This window comes from Tiliqua scincoides, chromosome 15 (assembly GCF_035046505.1).
Source record: "Tiliqua scincoides isolate rTilSci1 chromosome 15, rTilSci1.hap2, whole genome shotgun sequence".
Classification (NCBI taxonomy): Eukaryota; Metazoa; Chordata; class Lepidosauria; order Squamata; family Scincidae; genus Tiliqua; species Tiliqua scincoides.
Window position 1 is genome coordinate 1,026,548 of NC_089835.1, and position 17,811 is coordinate 1,044,358.

Sequence of the window (17,811 nt, forward strand, 5' to 3'; positions counted from 1 at the left end):
GGATTAGACTCTCTCCCCTGCCAACATCACAGTCTCCCTTTTCAGAAAGTTTCTGCTTCAGGTGAGAGATTTCCAAACACACCCACACTGATTTAATAATATTCAGTGTTTTGGTTCCCTTAGTTGAAACAGTTTGTAGGTCAGGTTGTATGAGTGACTCCTTGTTTGAGGAAAAGGGGGAAATTTGGGATTTGCTAATGACGAGGCAGGCAGAGGAGCTGCAGACCAAAAGATTGCTGCTTGGAAGATTTTAGGGCCACAAGGCTGCAGGTGTGAGGTGCAAGGCTCCTTGCAGGTGGGAGGTGCAAGGTGTCCTGCTGCAAGGCTGAGAGAGGCCACATTCACGTAAACAAAGGAAGAGCATGTTAGATAATCCTTTAGAAGTAATATGGGAGAATGAACCCAACTTCTGTATTGCTCATATACACACTTTAAAAAGTACATACGAAGCTGGCATGCCAAATTAGACCATTCCATCAAGTCCAATATTATCTACATCAGCAGTGGCTCTCAAAAAATCTCAAATGGGCTACCAAAGATCCTTTTAAATGGAGATGCTAGAGAGTGGCCCTAGGGCTTCATACACTCTGTCTGTGAGCTACAGTCCTTCCCGTACAGCTTCGGGTTTTCATACTCTCCAGGAGTTTGAAACCCACAGTAAGTTCTTGCAAGGGAGGGAGGGAGGCAGCGGGGGTGGGGGGAAGGCAGCAACATGATCCCCAGGATCAAGCAGCTCAGGGGGGTTGCAGGGATTCGCTAGTGTCCCTCCACTCTCTGAATTGGAAAAGGATGAGGGAGACAGAGTAGAAGAGAAAGTGTGGAGGAGAGTGGTGGGCTAGATTGTCTGACACACTAGCCCTCCACTCTCCTGTACTTTAAATTAAAATGGAAGAGCGGCAGGTTCATGCTTTTTAATCAACTTCTGTTAAAACAAGCACACTGTCCTTGAATTTATCTGTTTCAGATCCAGATACCAATGCTCAGTATCAGTTCAAGTGATATTCAGCTGATATTATATCAATGGTAAGCTTTTTCAGTTGAAAAATTGGATATACTCTACTCTGATCCAAGAAGAGACTCTTCACTTCCTGCAAGACTTCTGAGCAGTCTAGCTTTGCCAACCTAGCTTTGCCCGTATAAGCCAAGCGTCTCTCAACCTGGAAGCCAGCAGGGCCCAAGCAAAACTGCAGGCAGCCACTAGAGGGTGAAAGGAGAGCACAAACATAAATCCTGTATTAGCAGACAGTGGGCCCTGCAGCTTCACAGACCAGACAAAAAAGAAAACAAAGCCATGTGTGAGATCAAAACACTGAACTGGGCTATAAACTTAAATAACACACTTAAATAACAAAAACTACTCTTGGTCATTCAACAGGACAGACCAGGAAAACATCCTGGCCATTCAACAGGTTCGTCTACCCTGTTGGGAATAGCAACACTGAGTAGTGGTTATTAGTTGAGTATCTGGTTCTTTAAGATTGAAATTTTATGTGGTCCCTTTAATGGTCTTTTTAAAGGGTGTGTCCCCTTGCTGATTCCTCATGTATATATATATATATATATATGGCTTCTTGTTTGTTGATTTTAGTAGAACAGGAGAGTGTATTTTAATCTCTGTTTTAACTATTGTTTTATCATACTTGCATGCATCCAGGGGCAGCTTTTTAGGGCTCCTGGTCTTCTAGTTTTAAGAACCTTGATGTGAGAAATGTTTGTATAACTCTGCATCAGATTGTAAGTAAACTGCCTTTGGTCTTAACTTTTGTTTCTGAGTTTTTGTGCCTTGTCTGCAAGCAGCCTGGGTAGAAGGCTTTAAGAGTTTTTGCCTGAACCAACATACCCAAAATATAAAAAAAAACCAGAAAATATATATACATAAATTAGTATATACAACTTACACGTGTGGGTTGAGTGTGCTTGAGCACCTCACATGGTGGCAGCGGCACTTTTTGAAGGAGGCTCTGCCTCACCTCACATAGCAGCAGTGCTTTTGAAAGGACTCTGGTGGGGAGGATCTGCCTCATCTCACACCTACCTCACCTCACACAGCAGCAGTGCTTTTCAAGGGACTGGGGGGGGAGGCCCTGCCTCTCCTCACACCTGCCTCACACAGCAGCAATGCTTTTGAAAGGAGGGGGGGCTGCCCTCACACCTGCCTCACACAGCAGCAGTGCTTTTCAAAGGTCTTGGGGGGGAGGCTGCCTCACCTCACACCTGCCTCACCTCACACAGCAGCAGTGCTTTTCAAGGGACTGGGGGGAGGCCCTGCCTCTCCTCACACCTGCCTCACACAGCAGCAGTGCTTTTCAAAGGTCTTGGGGGGGGAGGCTGCCTCACCTCACACCTGCCTCACCTCACACAGCAGCAGTGCTTTTCAAGGGACTGGGGGGAGGCCCTGCCTCTCCTCACACCTGCCTCACACAGCAGCAGTGCTTTTCAAAAGACTCTGGGGCGAGGCCCTGCTCCACCTCACACAGCAGCAGTGTTTTTCAAGGGACTGGGGGGGAGGCCCTGCCTCTCCTCACACCTGCCTCACACAGCAGCAGTGCTTTTCAAAGGTCTTGGGGGGGGGGCTGCCTCACCTCACACCTGCCTCACCTCACACTGCAGCAATGCTTTTCAAAGGACTCTGGGGGGGGGAGGCCCTGCCTCACCTCACACAGCAGCAGTGCTTTTCAAAGGACTTGGGGGGGGGAGGCTGCCTCACCTCACACCTGCCTCACCTCACACTGCACCAATGCTTTTCAAAGGACTCTGGGGGGGGGGAGGCCCTGCCTCACCTCACACAGCAGCAGTGCTTTTCAAGGGACTCTGAGGGGGGAGGCCCTGCCTCACCTCACACCTGCCTCGCCGCACACTGCAGCAGTGCTTTTCACTCTGGGTGGGAGGCCCTGCCTCACCTCACAGGGCCTCACCTCACACAGCAGAGGTGCTTGCAACCCCATGTCTCAGCTTCATATATATTCTCTGAATAAGTGTATATTCCCAAAAATTATATATCTCCGTGTCTAATACTGTGTGTTTGTGTGTGTGTGCGCATGTGTGTGTATACATGCATACACAAATATAAACATTTTTTATATAATATATTATAACATATATGTTATATATACAACATAGTACAATATGTATTGTTTTATTTATATATTATATAGAATATATATTGCATAAAATTATGATGTATGAGATTGTATATAATTGATATCATGTAATGTAAACAATGTATGTATTGCTGATAGACTGTGACAGTATGCAATGCACATAGATTTGGAGCCCTTGCAATGGTATGTTCAATGTACACACAGCTGTATGTTTCATGGAAAGAGGAGCGCCCCCTCCCCCCTCTCGCCCCCTCCCCCACTCAGCGCATGCGCACCCCGCGCGCCGCCTGCGTCCACCCCCCTTCCATCGCTAGGAGCTTCTCGCGTCGGTTTTTTCCCGCCCAAATTTGAAAGCGGCACCTCCCGCGCGCCCCGCCCCCTGAAGGTATCTCAGGCGCCGCCCCCGCAAGCCTGCCCAGCTGGCGCCTTTCCTTGGCTGGCTGCGGCCCCGCCCCCAGGCAGGAGCCCCGCCCACAAGCCTCCTCCTGAAGTACGATCCTCCCCCTCCCATCCTCTCACTGCCCCAAGTGGCCCCCAGAGCCCCCTTCCTCTAGTCCCCCATTATCAGCAGCCCTCCCCAGCAGACCCATTGGGGGCTCCCTTCCCCAGATGGCCCCCCAGTCCCCTTCAGCCCCCTCCCTCTAGTCCTCTAGCAAGACCCCCCATCAAGGCTTGGCCCTCCCCCAGCAGCCCCATTGGGGGCTCCCTTCCCCAGATGGCCCCCCAGTCCCCTTCAGCCTCCTCCCTCTAGTCCTCCTGCAAGACCCCCCCATCAAGGCTTGGCCCTCCCCCAGCAGCACTCAGGAGCCCCACACCTCCTCCCCAAGCTGCCCAGGGGCCCCCTTCCCATCTTCCCCACTGCCCCAGATGTCCCCCTTGTTCCCATCAGCCTTTAGTCCACTAGCAAGACCCACTGACTGCCCCCATCAATGCCTGGCCCTCCGCCAGCAGCCCTCAGGACCCCCATTCCCCCCCCCCCGGGGCTGACCAGGGGCCTCTTCCCCACTGCCCCAAATCAATCCCCATCAGCCCCCTCCCTTTAGTCTCCTACCAAGACTCCCCTCATCAAGGCTTGACTCTCCCCCAGCAGCCTTCAGGATCCCCATTCCCCCCAAGGCTGGCCAGGGGGCCCCTGGTGAAATTATCATTGCTTTATGCAGTGAGCAAGCCAAGAGCTGCTGTCCCCCTGCAGAATAAGAATCAGGTGTCACCTGGCAAATTATGCCCATTTCTGGATGCTCCAGTCTAACCCCGTCCTGAAGCTGGTGGCTGAAGTCACCATTCTAACAGATCTGTCCCCATTTGGTGGGCCACTGTGAGACACAGGAAGCTGGACTAGATGGGCCTTTGGCCTGATCCAGTGGGGCTCTTCTTGTGGTCTTATGTTTATGTTCTTATCCCCCCTAAAGCCTTTTGTTCCTCAACAAGTACTGGCTGATCCACCCAATCTGCCCCCCCCCCCACTAAATGCTAAACAGCAGTGTTTCTCAAACTGTGGGTTGGGATGCAGTAGGTGGGTCATGAGCCAATCTCAGGTGGGTCCCCATTCACTTCAATATTTTATTTTTGATATCTCAGACTTGATGCTCCAATGGTATGTGACTAAATTTGGGGAAATGTCACAGATCTGTACTTTTCACAGGCTACCAAGTATATGCTTTTAACAGTGTTAGTCAATGCAGCTTACTCCTGGGAAAGTGTGGATTGGATTGCAGCCTAGGATTTTTAAACATTTTCCTGCTTGATGATGTCACTTCCAGCCATGACATTACTTCCTGGTTAAAGACTTCACTTCTGGTGGGTCTCAACAGATTGTCATTCTAGAAAGTGGGTTCCAGTGCTAAAAAGTTAGAGAACCACTGCTATACAGTATTGCTGACTTTAAAATCTTATTCTTCAGTTGTAATCTTTGCTGCAGAATAGTACCATCCCATAGGCTAGTGGGGATGCTGCTTGTTTCACATATTGACTCACATTTCCCTCTTGTCCCTTTCAGATTCTCATTTGTTTTTAGGAAATCTAGACGTGCTTAGAGAGAGGTTAGTCTTATAGAGAAGCAGGGGGGGTAGTATTATGACATTCTTAGGTGCTGGCATCGCATTGATTTTTTTTCCTTGTCCACCTTGCACAGGTAAGTACAGCTGTCCTTCCAGAAAAGCTGCAGAAGAGCCTAGGCTAGTCTGACTCTGACATGAAAACTGCAGAGGATGCTGGGAGTGGGTTAAAACCACCCTCAAAAAACACAAAAACCCTCTGTTTTCAGGGTGTTGTTTTCACTTCCCTCAGCATGCCTTACAGAGTGATGGGTGCAACATGGGTCTTTGCACCCAAGGGCCTTACAATCGCTAAGGTATACCAGTAAGATATAGCAGTAACCCCTTATATAGCAGTAACCTTAATACTTATATAGCAGTAAGAACATAAGAACAGCCCCACTGGATCAGGCCATAGGCCCATCTAGTCCAGCTTCCTGTATCTCACAGCGGCCCACCAAATGCCCCAGGGAGCACACCAGATAACAAGAGACCTCATCCTGGTGCCCTCCCTTGCATCTGGCATTCTGACATAGGGTTACCCTGCTAACTGGGTAAGAGGCACTCTTTCAAGTGGGTGCTCCTCTTTTTAGCAGGGGGAGAGTAACTAGCCCACCTCACCCCAGCAGTGTCTTTTCTAGTGGCTATCTACTGTTGTTCTTTTGCATCTTTTTAGATTGTGAGCCCTTTTCGGACAGGGAACCATTAGTCATTTGATTTTTATCTGTAAACCGCTTTGTGAACTTTAGTTGAAAAGCGGTATATAAATACTGTTAATAATTAATGATAATAATAAGATATATTGGTACAGCAACCAAGGGGTCAAAAGATAACATGAGATTGGCCTCCTTCCTGTTCGATTACAACCTGATTCAGCATTTGGCTCTCTCTTTTCCTCTCGGCCGTGGGGAGAGGCTTCAGGGTTGCATGGGAATGACGGGAGATATGCTTATTTTGTGTGTGTTTCCTATGCCAGGTGAGCCAAGCTGCCTGCGTCCTCCCGACAGCTGAATTTAGTAACAGGCTGAGACAGATCAGATAGCACACACCCATCCACATCCCACTTGGTCTCCGTGGAGGCTCCTGCCAGCTCCCCGTGGCTTGTGCTGGACCATGGCTTCTTCTGGGCTCTGGGGAATCGACTACGAAGTGTATGGAGATGTTCAGGGTGAGTCTGTTCCGTTCCCCCCCTTCTACGACTCTCAGGCTGTGCCTGTGAGATTTTCTGTTTGCAGATATGGTTGCTCCATTCCTCCATGGCTCATGCTGCAAAAGGCTTTGAAACAAGACGCCAGCACCCTGCTTTTCAGCTGCAGTCTGTCTCATTGCAGTAGTGCTGGCTGGCCTGGCTATGCAGCCATAAAGGCTGTCTGCGTAAGGACTCTAAAGGAACTTAATTGAAGTTCATACCCATGGGGGTGTGTGTGGAGGAGGTTAATTGGAAACATTCACGTAAATTGGTACCAAGTCCTTGTATCCTAGGGCAGAGTCAGTGAGGTTGTTCTCTGTGGTGCTGAGATCTGGGCCATTTCCAGGAGAGAGGCTCAGCACCTGATTCAACCTCATTTACTTGGGCAGTGCTTTTTGTGGTTTTTTAAGCATGATATTTAAAAATCCACCTTGTGATCCCTCAGAAACAGGAACCACCACAGTGCAGCAAGGGAACCTCAAGGAGCAGCAGGGGGAAAAAAATCTGGGGTTCATGTGGCACTTTCTGCTGCACCCTTTCATCACGTAAGATTTGATGACAGGATATGGCATGCCTGGCTTCTGAGAGGTTCCTTCCTGTTACCCTTTGTACATGTCAGGACTAGGGTTTACGTTCTCACGTATGACAAGAGCAAAAATGGCTTTTTCCTGCAGCAGTCTCTAGCCATGGGACAGATTCTGTGAATTTTGATCAAAAAGGCAGATACAACAGTACCACGTAAGAACAGCCCTGCTGGATCAGGCCATAGGCTCATCTAGTTCAACTTCCTGTATCTCACAGTGGCCCACCAGATGCCCCAGGGAGCACACAAGACAAAGAGAGACCTGCATCCTGGTGCCCTCCCTTGCACCTGGCATTCTGACATAGCCCATTTCTAAAATCAGGAGGTTGCACATACGCATCATGGCTTGTAACCCGTGATGGATTTTTCCTCCAGAAATTTAGCCAATCCCCTTTTAAAGGCATCTAGGTCCACCACAGGAGGGTGCTGAATAGGATAGGGGGTGATTCCTATTCCTAAAGAATCCAAATGCACTACACCCAGGACTGCACATGGGCTACAGTAAAGGTTAGATCTCAGGTGAGCCCTTATAGACCTGAACAGGCCTCGTGTGTGCCAGGGCCCGCCCCCCCCCAGCAGCTGAATGTGTGAGCAACCTACTCTGACATGGAGGTGGGTAGGGTTGGCACTTGACCAGCTGTGACAGCCCCAACCTGGAGTGGCAGCTAGGCTTCGGTTTCAGAGGTGGAGGAACCAGTAAGACGTCTGACATTAGTATGTGCTGCCATGGTGCAGGACCCGGGTGCACTGGCCTAAGGCCTACTTCATAAGAGGGCCCACCTGACCAGACCAACCCCTTCACCTTCAGTTGTGATAGCAGTGGTAGTATCAATCGGAGAGCAGATAGGGAACACCATGGAGGCCCCAGCAATCTGATATGGGCCCCTGCATTTGTCGTTCATTTGTGGTCACTGACTTGTCTCTCTTTCCTCTCCTAGGTGTCTTCTTTAGAAAGGTAAGGCGGAGGGGCATTGTGTGACTTAACAAAATGTTTTCCAAAAGAGGGTTCCAGGGGTAGAAGCTGGTGGATTTTTGTTACTTTTATTGGGGTACCCAGAGAAATCTCCAAGAACCTCAGTAGCAAACTATCCAGACAGAAAGCTCATACAGATCTCAAGCCAGCCACAGAAGCTTGCCATTTACCTGGGTGGTGGCCCAAATCTAGCAACCCTGTTCAGTCAATGGGAGTACAGATATCCAAAGAGGCTGCCCATAACCACAGTCAAGAAGGGATGGGATTAGGAAGCAGAGTCAAAGAAACTAGACTGAAAGAAACAAGGTAGGCCTGACTGAGGGCCAAATCCTATCCAACTTTCCAGCACTGGTGCAGCTGTGCCATTGGGGTATGCACTGCAGCCTGTGTTTGGGGGGCAATCACAGAGGCCTCCACCAGGTAAGGGAATGTTTGTTCCATTTTCTTGGGGCTGCATTGTGGCTGCACCAGCACTGGAAACTGGGATAGGATTGGACCCCAAGCTAATAGCAACCACAGCAGAATAACATCCAATATTGTGGCTGCATGAAGCTAGAAAGTTTACAAGCTCACCCACTAAATAAAAAAACACATACTAGGAGCCAGTCGGCACCTTACAAATCTCTGTAGGGAGAGGGAAGGATTGAACTGCTGCTTTAGGCTCCTTGGTTTAGCCCAGGGTCTTATAGGTCTGGGGTTTGCTTCCACAGGGTTGACATCCGACAAGCAGAGCCATTATCTCCTTATGCATGATGTAGCTGTAATGTCTTGCGCAGCCCTTGAGGAAACCACAGCCAAGCCCCAATTTAAATCCAGACTATCTGACTCCTCAACCAAGGTATTAAAACATTTGCAGGACTGAGAAACCTGTCACACATCAGGTGAAAAGGTCACTGTTATTAACAGGAAAAAAAATGTTAATCATGAAAAAGGTGGCACAGGAGTGGAGTCAACACTTCTGTTAGTGCTCCTGTTCATTCTGCGTTTGAGAGGAGCCAGCCCAGATTCAACAGGGAAAGGGGGGAGAGTAAATCCACTGTGTCACCAAATATGCTATGGCTACTACTGTGTGGAAGGAACGTCACAACTCTGCATGTCCCTGTACACAGGAAAGCAAAGGCTGGCTGATAACTGCAAAGAGCTTGTCTGCCCAAAGCCCCCATGTCACTTCAAAACACAACATTCTTAGTAGCTGCGAGCCCTTAAGTGTGTGAGCAACATATGTGCATTTGTGAACCAGCCTTCACCTTCCTTCAAAATCCCTCACCTCTATTTTTCTGACTTGTTTTTCCTCTAGTACACAGAAGAACAGGGGAGGAAGTTGGGAGTGGTTGGCTGGGTGAAGAACACGTCCTACGGCACGGTGACTGGCCAAGTACAGGGACCGAAGGAGAAAGTGGACATCATGTAAGCCTGTGAGCCGAGCTCCTTCTACAGGGGGTGGGGAAGGACCCTTGCTGTAATGTTGGAACCACCTGTCTTGCTGAGGGGACTAGAAGCAGTTGGGGTGGAGGTGAGGGCAGGGAGAAAGGAGATTGTGTTCTGGTGATAGATACCAGTGCAGCAAGTGCAGTCTCCCATCCAGTCCAAGAGATATCCCAAAGGACTACAGCTAGATCTGCTTCTCTTTGTTTCTGGATGGAGAGCTGAATGCCTCTGATCATGAGCAGAGTACCCTTCCCTCAAAGCTGCATCTGCTGCAATCTGCCCCCGCACACCTCTGTGTGATTCCCAACACCAGCCTTTGTTGCAACTGCTACTCATAACTATTTAGCAGTGGTCATGATGGAGGGTGCCCACCTCCATTGCTCCTTTTCCTCTCGCTCCCTGGCTTTGAAACGGAAGAGGGTAGTATGACAGAAGGAGATGTGTGAAGGAGAACCCCTCTCCCTCTTCTCCTCCACACTGTCCCTTCCATTTTATTCCTCTCTCCTGTTTCAGTCCAGGCAGCAGGAGGAAGAGGAGTAGCATTCTGCCAGGTATGGGAAGACAGTCTGCTTCCTCAAGTATCAGGAGGTCAAGGATGGGAGGAAGTGACCCCCCCCCCCACCCTTTCTGAAAAGTTTCTCTGGTTTCACTCACGGAAGGATGGTCCATTTTCATTATTTCCATTACAGTTAACTGAAGGAAATCTTGAAGTGGCAATTTACACAGCCTCCTCCCCACCCCATTCTAAATAGGACGCCTCCCCAGACCCAGTCCCCATAGTGAATTGACACCCTGCAAATCTGGGACAGTTTGCAATTAGTGAGTTGGTCCAGGAGGAGCTGAGGAAAATTGCCTCATGAATTTGTCCGCAGCAGCAACTGGAGGGGGAGACAGGACTGGGGTTAGGAAGAAAGAGATGGGAGTGTATGGTCCTGAAGCAAGCCTGGGGGTTTATGTGGTAAAGGTAGGACAGCTTCTGTAACACTGTGCTCTGTCACCTTCTGAAGGATGACAACCGGAGGCAGTTTCCATAGTGATAAGCCTTCCTCCATCATCTTGAAGATACATAGAGAGAAAAGCAAGGAAACTGGGACAGTTTCCATAGCAACCTGCCTCTCCATCCCTTCCGCCTTCATGTACTGGAGGGGGAGGGAGGAAATTAGGGCTGCTTTCATAGCAACCAGGCTGCTCCATCCCTTCCCTTCCCTTCATGAGCAAGAGATAACTAGGCGCCTGATAATCCATGGTGATAGCAACTCATTCTCCCATTGAGTCTCTTCTCCCATTGAGTCTCTTTTCAGGTCCTGGCAGGGAATAAAAAAGAAAAATGTGCAGCCATCGTTGTAGCCCCCCTCGCTTCTCTTCAGTGAGGGTTTGGGGGCATAGTCATAAACAGACGGTTGGGTATGTAGCCTGACCGACTTTGAAATGCATCCCAGCTGGGCCAGGCTTCCTGTGCATGGGAGGTTGTTTTCTTAAATCGCAGGGGAGCTTCATTCATGGGCTAATTTCACAGCTATATATACTTACAGTTCCGGTTCTCAGAGATGGATCGCTGCACAAGGAAGGTGCTTTTTTCCAGCAAGGACTTGGATTTCGTTTCATGTTTCTTTTTTCTCAAGTCCACTGCAAATGGAAGACGGTCCCACGTCTCTTAAGCCCTCTGCATACAGAAGAGAGGGATGGAGTGGGGGGGGGGGGTCCACTGGCAACCACAAATACCGGCTGGCTAGTCAGCCAAGTATAAAATAGTGCCTGAAGCACACAGCTGTAAAAATGAAGGCATGGTCTTGGCTGATAAGGCAAGTCAGCATTTGTGGACCCCTGGGTTATCTTGAAGGGAGATCAGAGGAGGTCTGCTGAAGTCTCGAAGATTCCGGCCACTCTACACCATGTGAGGTGTGGGAAGGCCAGCCACATAGAAGAAAATTCCATGGGGGGGGTCACCCCTGAGCCATGAACCCCACAACCTACACCTCAGACAGTAATAAGACCCATAAGAGAGCCTCCCCACAAGATCATAGAGGGCAGGCAGATTCATACGGAGTAAGGCAGTCATATAGGTAGCTTGGCCCCCAAGCAGCTTACATGAAATTTGTTTATTTTTGTTATCTGTACACCGTGTTTCACTGACCAAACAACAGTGAAAAATGATCAATGAAAACATCTGTTAATTTAAAAGTATGATCAGCAACTTATATAACTAAGAAAAGCCAAATGGCAGATGAAAAACAATTGTGTGATGTCAGAACTGTCAGGGAACATCAAAGAGAAAAGCTCAACAAAGCAGATACACCTATACTCTCCTACCAAAAGTGTGCCAGCTTAGCCCTCCCTGATGGGGTGGATATTCCAAAATTTAAGGGCCACCATAAAAAAGACTTCCTTTGCTCATGATAAAAGCCTGACTCCTTGTATTTGAGATTGGAAAGGATTTCTCTTCCCCCCCCCCCCGTGACCCTATGAGGTCTTTTTTTCCTTGCTTTGGCCTTCTACTGTAAGGTGTAGCGTGGCTTGCTTCTTTGAGTCGTCTGGAGTCATCTGGTATATTTTGGCCTTGCCTCCCAGCAGTGCTGGACTATGAGGAGCCGTGCTCCTGCTATGAGCCTTTGCAGGGGCCAAGGTGAAAGGGAGAAGAGGTCAGCAAGGGAGGTTCTTAACATGACCCTCTTGTTCCCCCAGGAAGAACTGGCTGAGCAGCGTCGGAAGCCCCATGTCACGCATTGACCGGGCTATCTTTTCCAACGAGAGGCAAATCTCCAGCCTGGAGTTCCACTCCTTCACCACCAAGTATTAGCAGCAGCTGACTGTTCAGGATGAAGTGTCCACCTCAAAGCACAGTGAACAGTTTTCCCTTTCGAAGGGCATTGCATGGCCCTTCCTTCTGGGACAGACTGCTGCCAATGAATAAAAGAGACCGAACAGCACCTTTTGGGATCCTTCAAGCTGCTACCTGGGTAGTATCTGTCATCCATCTACGCCCTGCAAGAAGTCCTGTGTGATGCTTACCCCTGTCTTTGCCTAGAGGCTGGTGCTTTCTACGCCTGTGTGGAAAGGGGGGGGCCAAAACGCTTCCTCTAGAAGAGCCCCAAAGCTTCCTCTCCAACTGGGTCTGTGAGAACCCCTCCTTTGGATGGCTATGACAGGGACAGGCTTTTGAACACCTCCTTAGTGCCATTCCTGCTTCCTGGAAGCAGGTTACCTGCTTCACCTCATGTCCGTTTCCACTCAGCAAGGATGTTAGCTCATTAAAGATAATAATTTTAAAAGCAGAAAACAAGCTGCCTCTTTGCAGGGTTGGGCAGGGTAGGAAGGGCATTTTGGAAAAGATCATTTCTGGGTTAAGGGAATCTGATGTGGAGGCCAGAAAATGTGAAGTAATTTATTTAGAAGGTACGTGGCTCCCAGGGAAAGAGACCAGCTCAGCACATCCATGAGGTGATCACCTCAGGTAGTGGATGGAGGGGGTCACTGGTCCTCCTGGATTCAAAAATAATGGAATAGAAAGTGGAGGAGAGAAGAATGAAGGGCTAAAGCATCTCAACTCTCACTCCATTGTCCTTTCCTAATCCAAGGAGAGAGAGAGAGGAGTGATAGAGGCAGGAGCTCCCTCCCCACCACCTGGCGCGTCCACTTCAGTTGGCTTCATGTATAAACCAGCCCCATAAGCCATGTGAGGACCTAGCAAACAAGTGGGCAGCTACACTCCACCAAGTGCTTTGTTCACATCCTTGAGCCGCAGCAGCAAAAATTCATCCATCCAAAGGGACCAGATGGTGTGCTTGGAGGTTCACCTGGAGGGCATATCATAAGCAGGTTCTGGGCGGAAGGGTCATCCCTCTTTGCTCAGCTTACGCTGGGTTAGGTATCCAGTGATCGAACTCTGCAGGCCTTCCCCAGGTGAGGCACGGCCTACTTTCAAGCCCTGGTGGTTGATCTGCACGATATCATTTTTTGAATAATTGATGCACTTTTTCTTCTCTGCCGCAACTGTAATGCAGAACCTGCATTCTGTGGGAGACTTGTCCTTCGTTGTACGCCAGCAATCCCATCCACAACCCTGTGATGCACAAAAGAGTTTTCCTCTTCTATTGCTCAGAATCTTTGTGTTCCAGGACACAGGTCTGCTCCGGTGCACCTTTGTCTGCCCTAATAAAACCTGGCATTGCGCACTGTTCTGCTTTACAACCTCTGGATTGCTGAAAAATCATACGTAAACTGTAAGCAAACAAACAAAATAAAGAAAAATGCTGCAGTGTACTTGCTGAGTCAGAGGTAGCTGAAGCCTCCCTGGTGCCTGAGACGCCAGGCCAAATGCCTCCCTTCCTGGTGGTGTGCCAGCCACCACCGCCATTCTTCCTGCTTCCTAGATTTGAAAGAGCCTGGAGGAGAGGAGAGTGGCTCTTCGCTCCGTTTTCCATACTTCCTCTTCTGTACCGTTCTCTTCCTCACTCCTACACACTTCCTCTCCATTCTCCCGCTTCCTTTTCAAATCTAGGGAGTGGGAGCAGGAGGAGTGATGGAGGTGGATAGTTCCTTCAGTTGTCCTAATGGATGGGGTGGCCCTGTGAAAAGTGTTAATAAAGCGACAGTAAACGATGGAGTTTACTGCAAGAGATTACACCCATCAGGGATGTTAAGGGAAAGTTTGCATGATCAAATAGTTTCTCAGTCCTGATCATTACATTGTCCGTGATCTGAGGAGTAACATGGGGAGGACTGGAAAACTACTGATCTGCTGAGTGTAGAGTTATTCCAGGGAAAAGCTAAGTGCAGGCTCCCTGTGAGACTGGCAGGACTTGTGGTACATGGATTATCAGTGCTTCTTTTGCCTCTTCCATAACAGACCTTGGTGGCTTTGAGGTCTTCTTTATCAACCTTGAAAGAATTTGGGAGGTGAGCTTGAGTTCCCCTTGTGGAGAAAAGCTTTGAAGTTGCCATGACTGGAAGAATGAAGAGCAAAAGATGGGAAATTCCAAGCATTCTTTGAAGCCTCTTGACCTGTGCATAGTGCTTGCTTAGGCTTTTTCAGAGGGTCAGGCTGGCCCTTGGGAAGCAACTCCATGGGTGCAGGGGGTTTCCAAATGGGTGCAGCGCTTTCCATCAAGGAGACCTTGCACAGGGAGGGAGCCACCAAGGTCTGTTATGGAAGAGGCAAAAGAAGCACAGGGCCTTGCACAGACGCCCATTAGAGACCGAGCAGAGCTTGCCCTTGGAGAGTTGTTGATACAGAAGGCTGCCTCAGCCAGCATTTTTGCTGGAGTTGCCTTCCCCAGTGTGGCCCTCCTTTTTCTAGACAGAGGATTCCTAGAACTGAACAGATCATGGTTTATAAACAGAATAACTTTGGGGGAGACAGGCAGAGGGAGGAACAAAACATGCAGGAGACAGAATTCCCAGTCAAATGGGGAAGAGGCATCGATGAACTGCCACGGTTACTCTCCACACTTCCTCTTCTGCTCCAGCCCCCTCTTCCTTCACCAGTCCAGAGAGTGGGAGGTGCAGAGGCTGACCCTTTACTGGGTCAGGAGGAGGGCAGCGTTTGGCATGGTGCCTCCACAGGCACCAGAGATAAGAACATGAGAACAGCCCCACTGGATCAGGCCATAGGCCCAGCTAGTCCAGCTTCCTGTATCTCACAGCGGCCCACCAAATGCCCCAGGGAGCACACCAGATAACAAGAGACCTGCATCCTGGTGCCCTCCCTTGCATCTGACATAGACCATTTCTAAAATCAGGAGGTTGCACATACGCATCATGGCTTGTAGATCTTGGCTGGCCCTGGTGAGGAAGCTGAAGACAAAGGCATCCTTCTCTCCCACCATCACCTGGAGGGGGCCCGTATCCGGAATTGGCCCAAGCGGTCACCTCAGCGGTCTTCCATCCACCCGCCTACCTCCATTGGTCACTCCCTGGACTGGAAAGAAAGAGGAGACAATCAGGGAGTGGGGAGAGGGGTGGGCTGGAGTGCAGAAGGAGCAGGTCCAGGCCAGCCACCACCGCCCCTCCTGTGGCCGTGAGTCCCACAGGCCCTGGGTGAAGGTCTTGTGCCCTGCGATGTGCTACCCGGAGGCGCTGCCACAAGTCGACTGGAGACGGGGAGAGGTGCCGAGGACAGGACACCCTCTGGGCGCCCCAGCGCCAGGTGCGCCCAGGGAGCAGAAGGGGCAGCTCTTGCAGGTGGGGGCTCGGGAGCACCTGCGGTCTTCCTCCGGGCAGGAGCCGGCCCCTGGGCGGACCAGCGCCTCGGGGTCTCCCCGGGCTCTCCCCACCAAGGGGGGCGCGTGGGCCCTGCCCCCAGGGCTGCGCCTGAGTGGCGGGGCGGGCGCCCAATGGCAGCCGCGGCCTCGTGGCTGGGGGAGGGACTGCTGCGAGCCCGGCCGGGCAGCCCATTCGCGGCGGCGGCGGCCGGGCTGGAGAGGCAGCGCTCGGACGCCTGGGTTCGCCCGGCGCCCTGGGATGCGGAGGCCGGCGGAGCGGGCGCGTCCTGAGCCGGGGGAGCCGCGCGGCGCCCGCGGGAGGCGGCGGCGGAGGCGGAGGCAGAGGTGGGCGAGCGCGGGTGGGCGAGCGCGGGCGAAGGGCGCCGGCATTGTCTCCGCAGCATCCCGGCCGCCCTCCCGCAGCAGACGCGGAGCCTCCACTGCGGCACCGGGGACGGGCGCGCTCCGCCTGCCCGCTCGGAAGGAAGCCCCGTTGGAGTCTATGGGCCTCGCTCCCAGGAAAGTGTGGGTAGGGGGGCAGCCGGAGAGCCCAATCCTGGCCGGGTCTACGCAGAAGTAAGACCCGTTAGAGTCAACGGGGCTTACTCCCAGGGAAGTGTGGGTAGGGTGGCAGCCTGAGAGCCCCAGCCCAGGCAGGTCTACTCAGAAGTAAGACCCATTAGAGTCAACGGGGCTTACTCCCAGGAACGTGTGGGAAGGATGGAAGCCTGAGAGCCCAAGCCCAGGCAGGTCTACTCAGAAGTAAGACCCATTAGAGTCAACGGGGCTTACTCCCAGGGACGTGTGGGTAGGATGGGAGCCTGAGAGCCCCAGCCCAGGCAGGTCTACTCAGAAGTAAGACCCATTAGAGTCAACGGGGCTTACTCCCAGGGAAGTGTGGGTAGGGTGGCAGCCTGAGAGCCCCAGCCCAGGCAGGTCTACTCAGAAGTAAGACCCATTAGAGTCAACGGGGCTTACTCCCAGGGAAGTGTGGGTAGGGTGGCAGCCTGAGAGCCCCAGCCCAGGCAGGTCTACTCAGAAGTAAGACCCATTAGAGTCAACGGAGCTTATTCCCAGGGAAGTGGCTAGGATGGGAGCCTGAGAGTCCAGGCAGGTCTGCTCGGAAGCAAGACCCATTCGAGTCAATGGGGCTTGCTCCCAGGAAAGTGCGGCCAGGCGGGGGGGGGGGCAGCGCTGCTGGCCTGCGGAGGCTGCTGGGCGCGGCTGGGACTGCCCGGCGCCCCCAGCCCTGCCTGCCAGATGGCCCCCATTAGCAGGGAGCGGGGGGGGACCGGCCCCCGCCCGCGCCCTGCCCGGCCCCCGCCGCCTGCAGCGTAGCGGAGCCCGCAGTACGCCTGGAGGGACTCGCCCGTTCCAGGAGGGCCGGCGTGGGGACGTCCTGCGCCCAGCCGGGCTGCACTGCCACGAGAGGTGCTGGGCTGGTGCTGCGCGCCGAGCCGAGGGCACTCTGCACATGCCCAGAGCCCCTGGTCCTCCCTGCGCCGCTGGTCTCAAAGTGAGGGGGGTTTCAGTGGGTTTGGTGTGGGGGCCCAGATCCTCCGTGGGAGCCCCGTTCCCAGGCCGCAGGAGTTGACTTTCGCCTGCCCTCCACGCTCTGAGACCTGGGCTGGCAGTGGCCCCTTCCAGATGCCACTGATGCTTGGGCAGGGATCACACTTTCCTGGGGGGTTTGTGTGTGTGCCCCATGTTCAGTCATTGTTTTGCCCTCTGCTCCCCCTCCTGCCCCGGCACCGCCAGAGCAGCTTCCCCTGCAGAGCGGTCTTTGTCAGCGACCAGCGCTTCCTCTCAAGAGTATCAAGGTTCCCTGGCTTGGAAGGCGTAGGAAACAGCACTCCTCTCTAGGCCCATGTGGGAAGGGATTATTGTGGGTGAGAAGCCAGGAAAATGCTTTGCAGTGAAGACCAGGTAGCAGTGCAGTGTGTGGACAGTGGAGAGAGGACAAGGGTGGCCTGGGACGCTCTGGGGCCTTGAAGCGCCAGCATCCAAATGGCACTGCCCTGGGAGGCTGCTGCCTGCTGAGTCAGACCCTGGCTCCCTGTAGGTCGGCAGTGCCTGCATCAGCTGGCAGCAGCTCTCCCAGGCTGCAGATGGAAACGGAACCCTGTCCCTATCCCTGAACCCCAGCCCTATCTGGCAACTGACCCTGGAGGTCTGTGCCTGCTTTACTGCAAGCTGTGGATCCCACAGCAGCACACCTGCTACAATGAGAGCACTGCCACCCTCCACATGCAGCTGGATGTATCCAGCTGAGTTGAACCTTGTTGTCAGTATCTCCAGAGAGGG

General features: G+C 51.9%; 2 protein-coding genes across 2 annotated transcripts in view; one reads left to right on the plus strand and one right to left on the minus strand.

The window, feature by feature from the left end:
• Positions 1-2,945, minus strand: part of TOP6BL (TOP6B like initiator of meiotic double strand breaks) — a 32,309-nt gene extending 29,364 nt beyond the window's left edge. The window contains exon 1 of the mRNA XM_066610378.1: positions 2,916-2,945. Coding sequence (XP_066466475.1) covers positions 2,916-2,945 — 30 coding nt within the window. The remainder of the gene's footprint in view (positions 1-2,915) is intronic.
• A 3,302-nt stretch (positions 2,946-6,247) lies between these two features.
• On the plus strand, positions 6,248-12,283 carry LOC136635203 (acylphosphatase-2-like). The gene is made up of 4 exons (XM_066610348.1): positions 6,248-6,302; positions 7,845-7,861; positions 9,177-9,286; positions 11,990-12,283. Exons 1-4 carry the CDS (start codon positions 6,248-6,250, stop codon positions 12,102-12,104), a joined length of 297 nt encoding a protein of 98 aa, XP_066466445.1. The 3' UTR covers positions 12,105-12,283.
• The last annotated feature ends 5,528 nt before the right edge of the window (positions 12,284-17,811 follow it).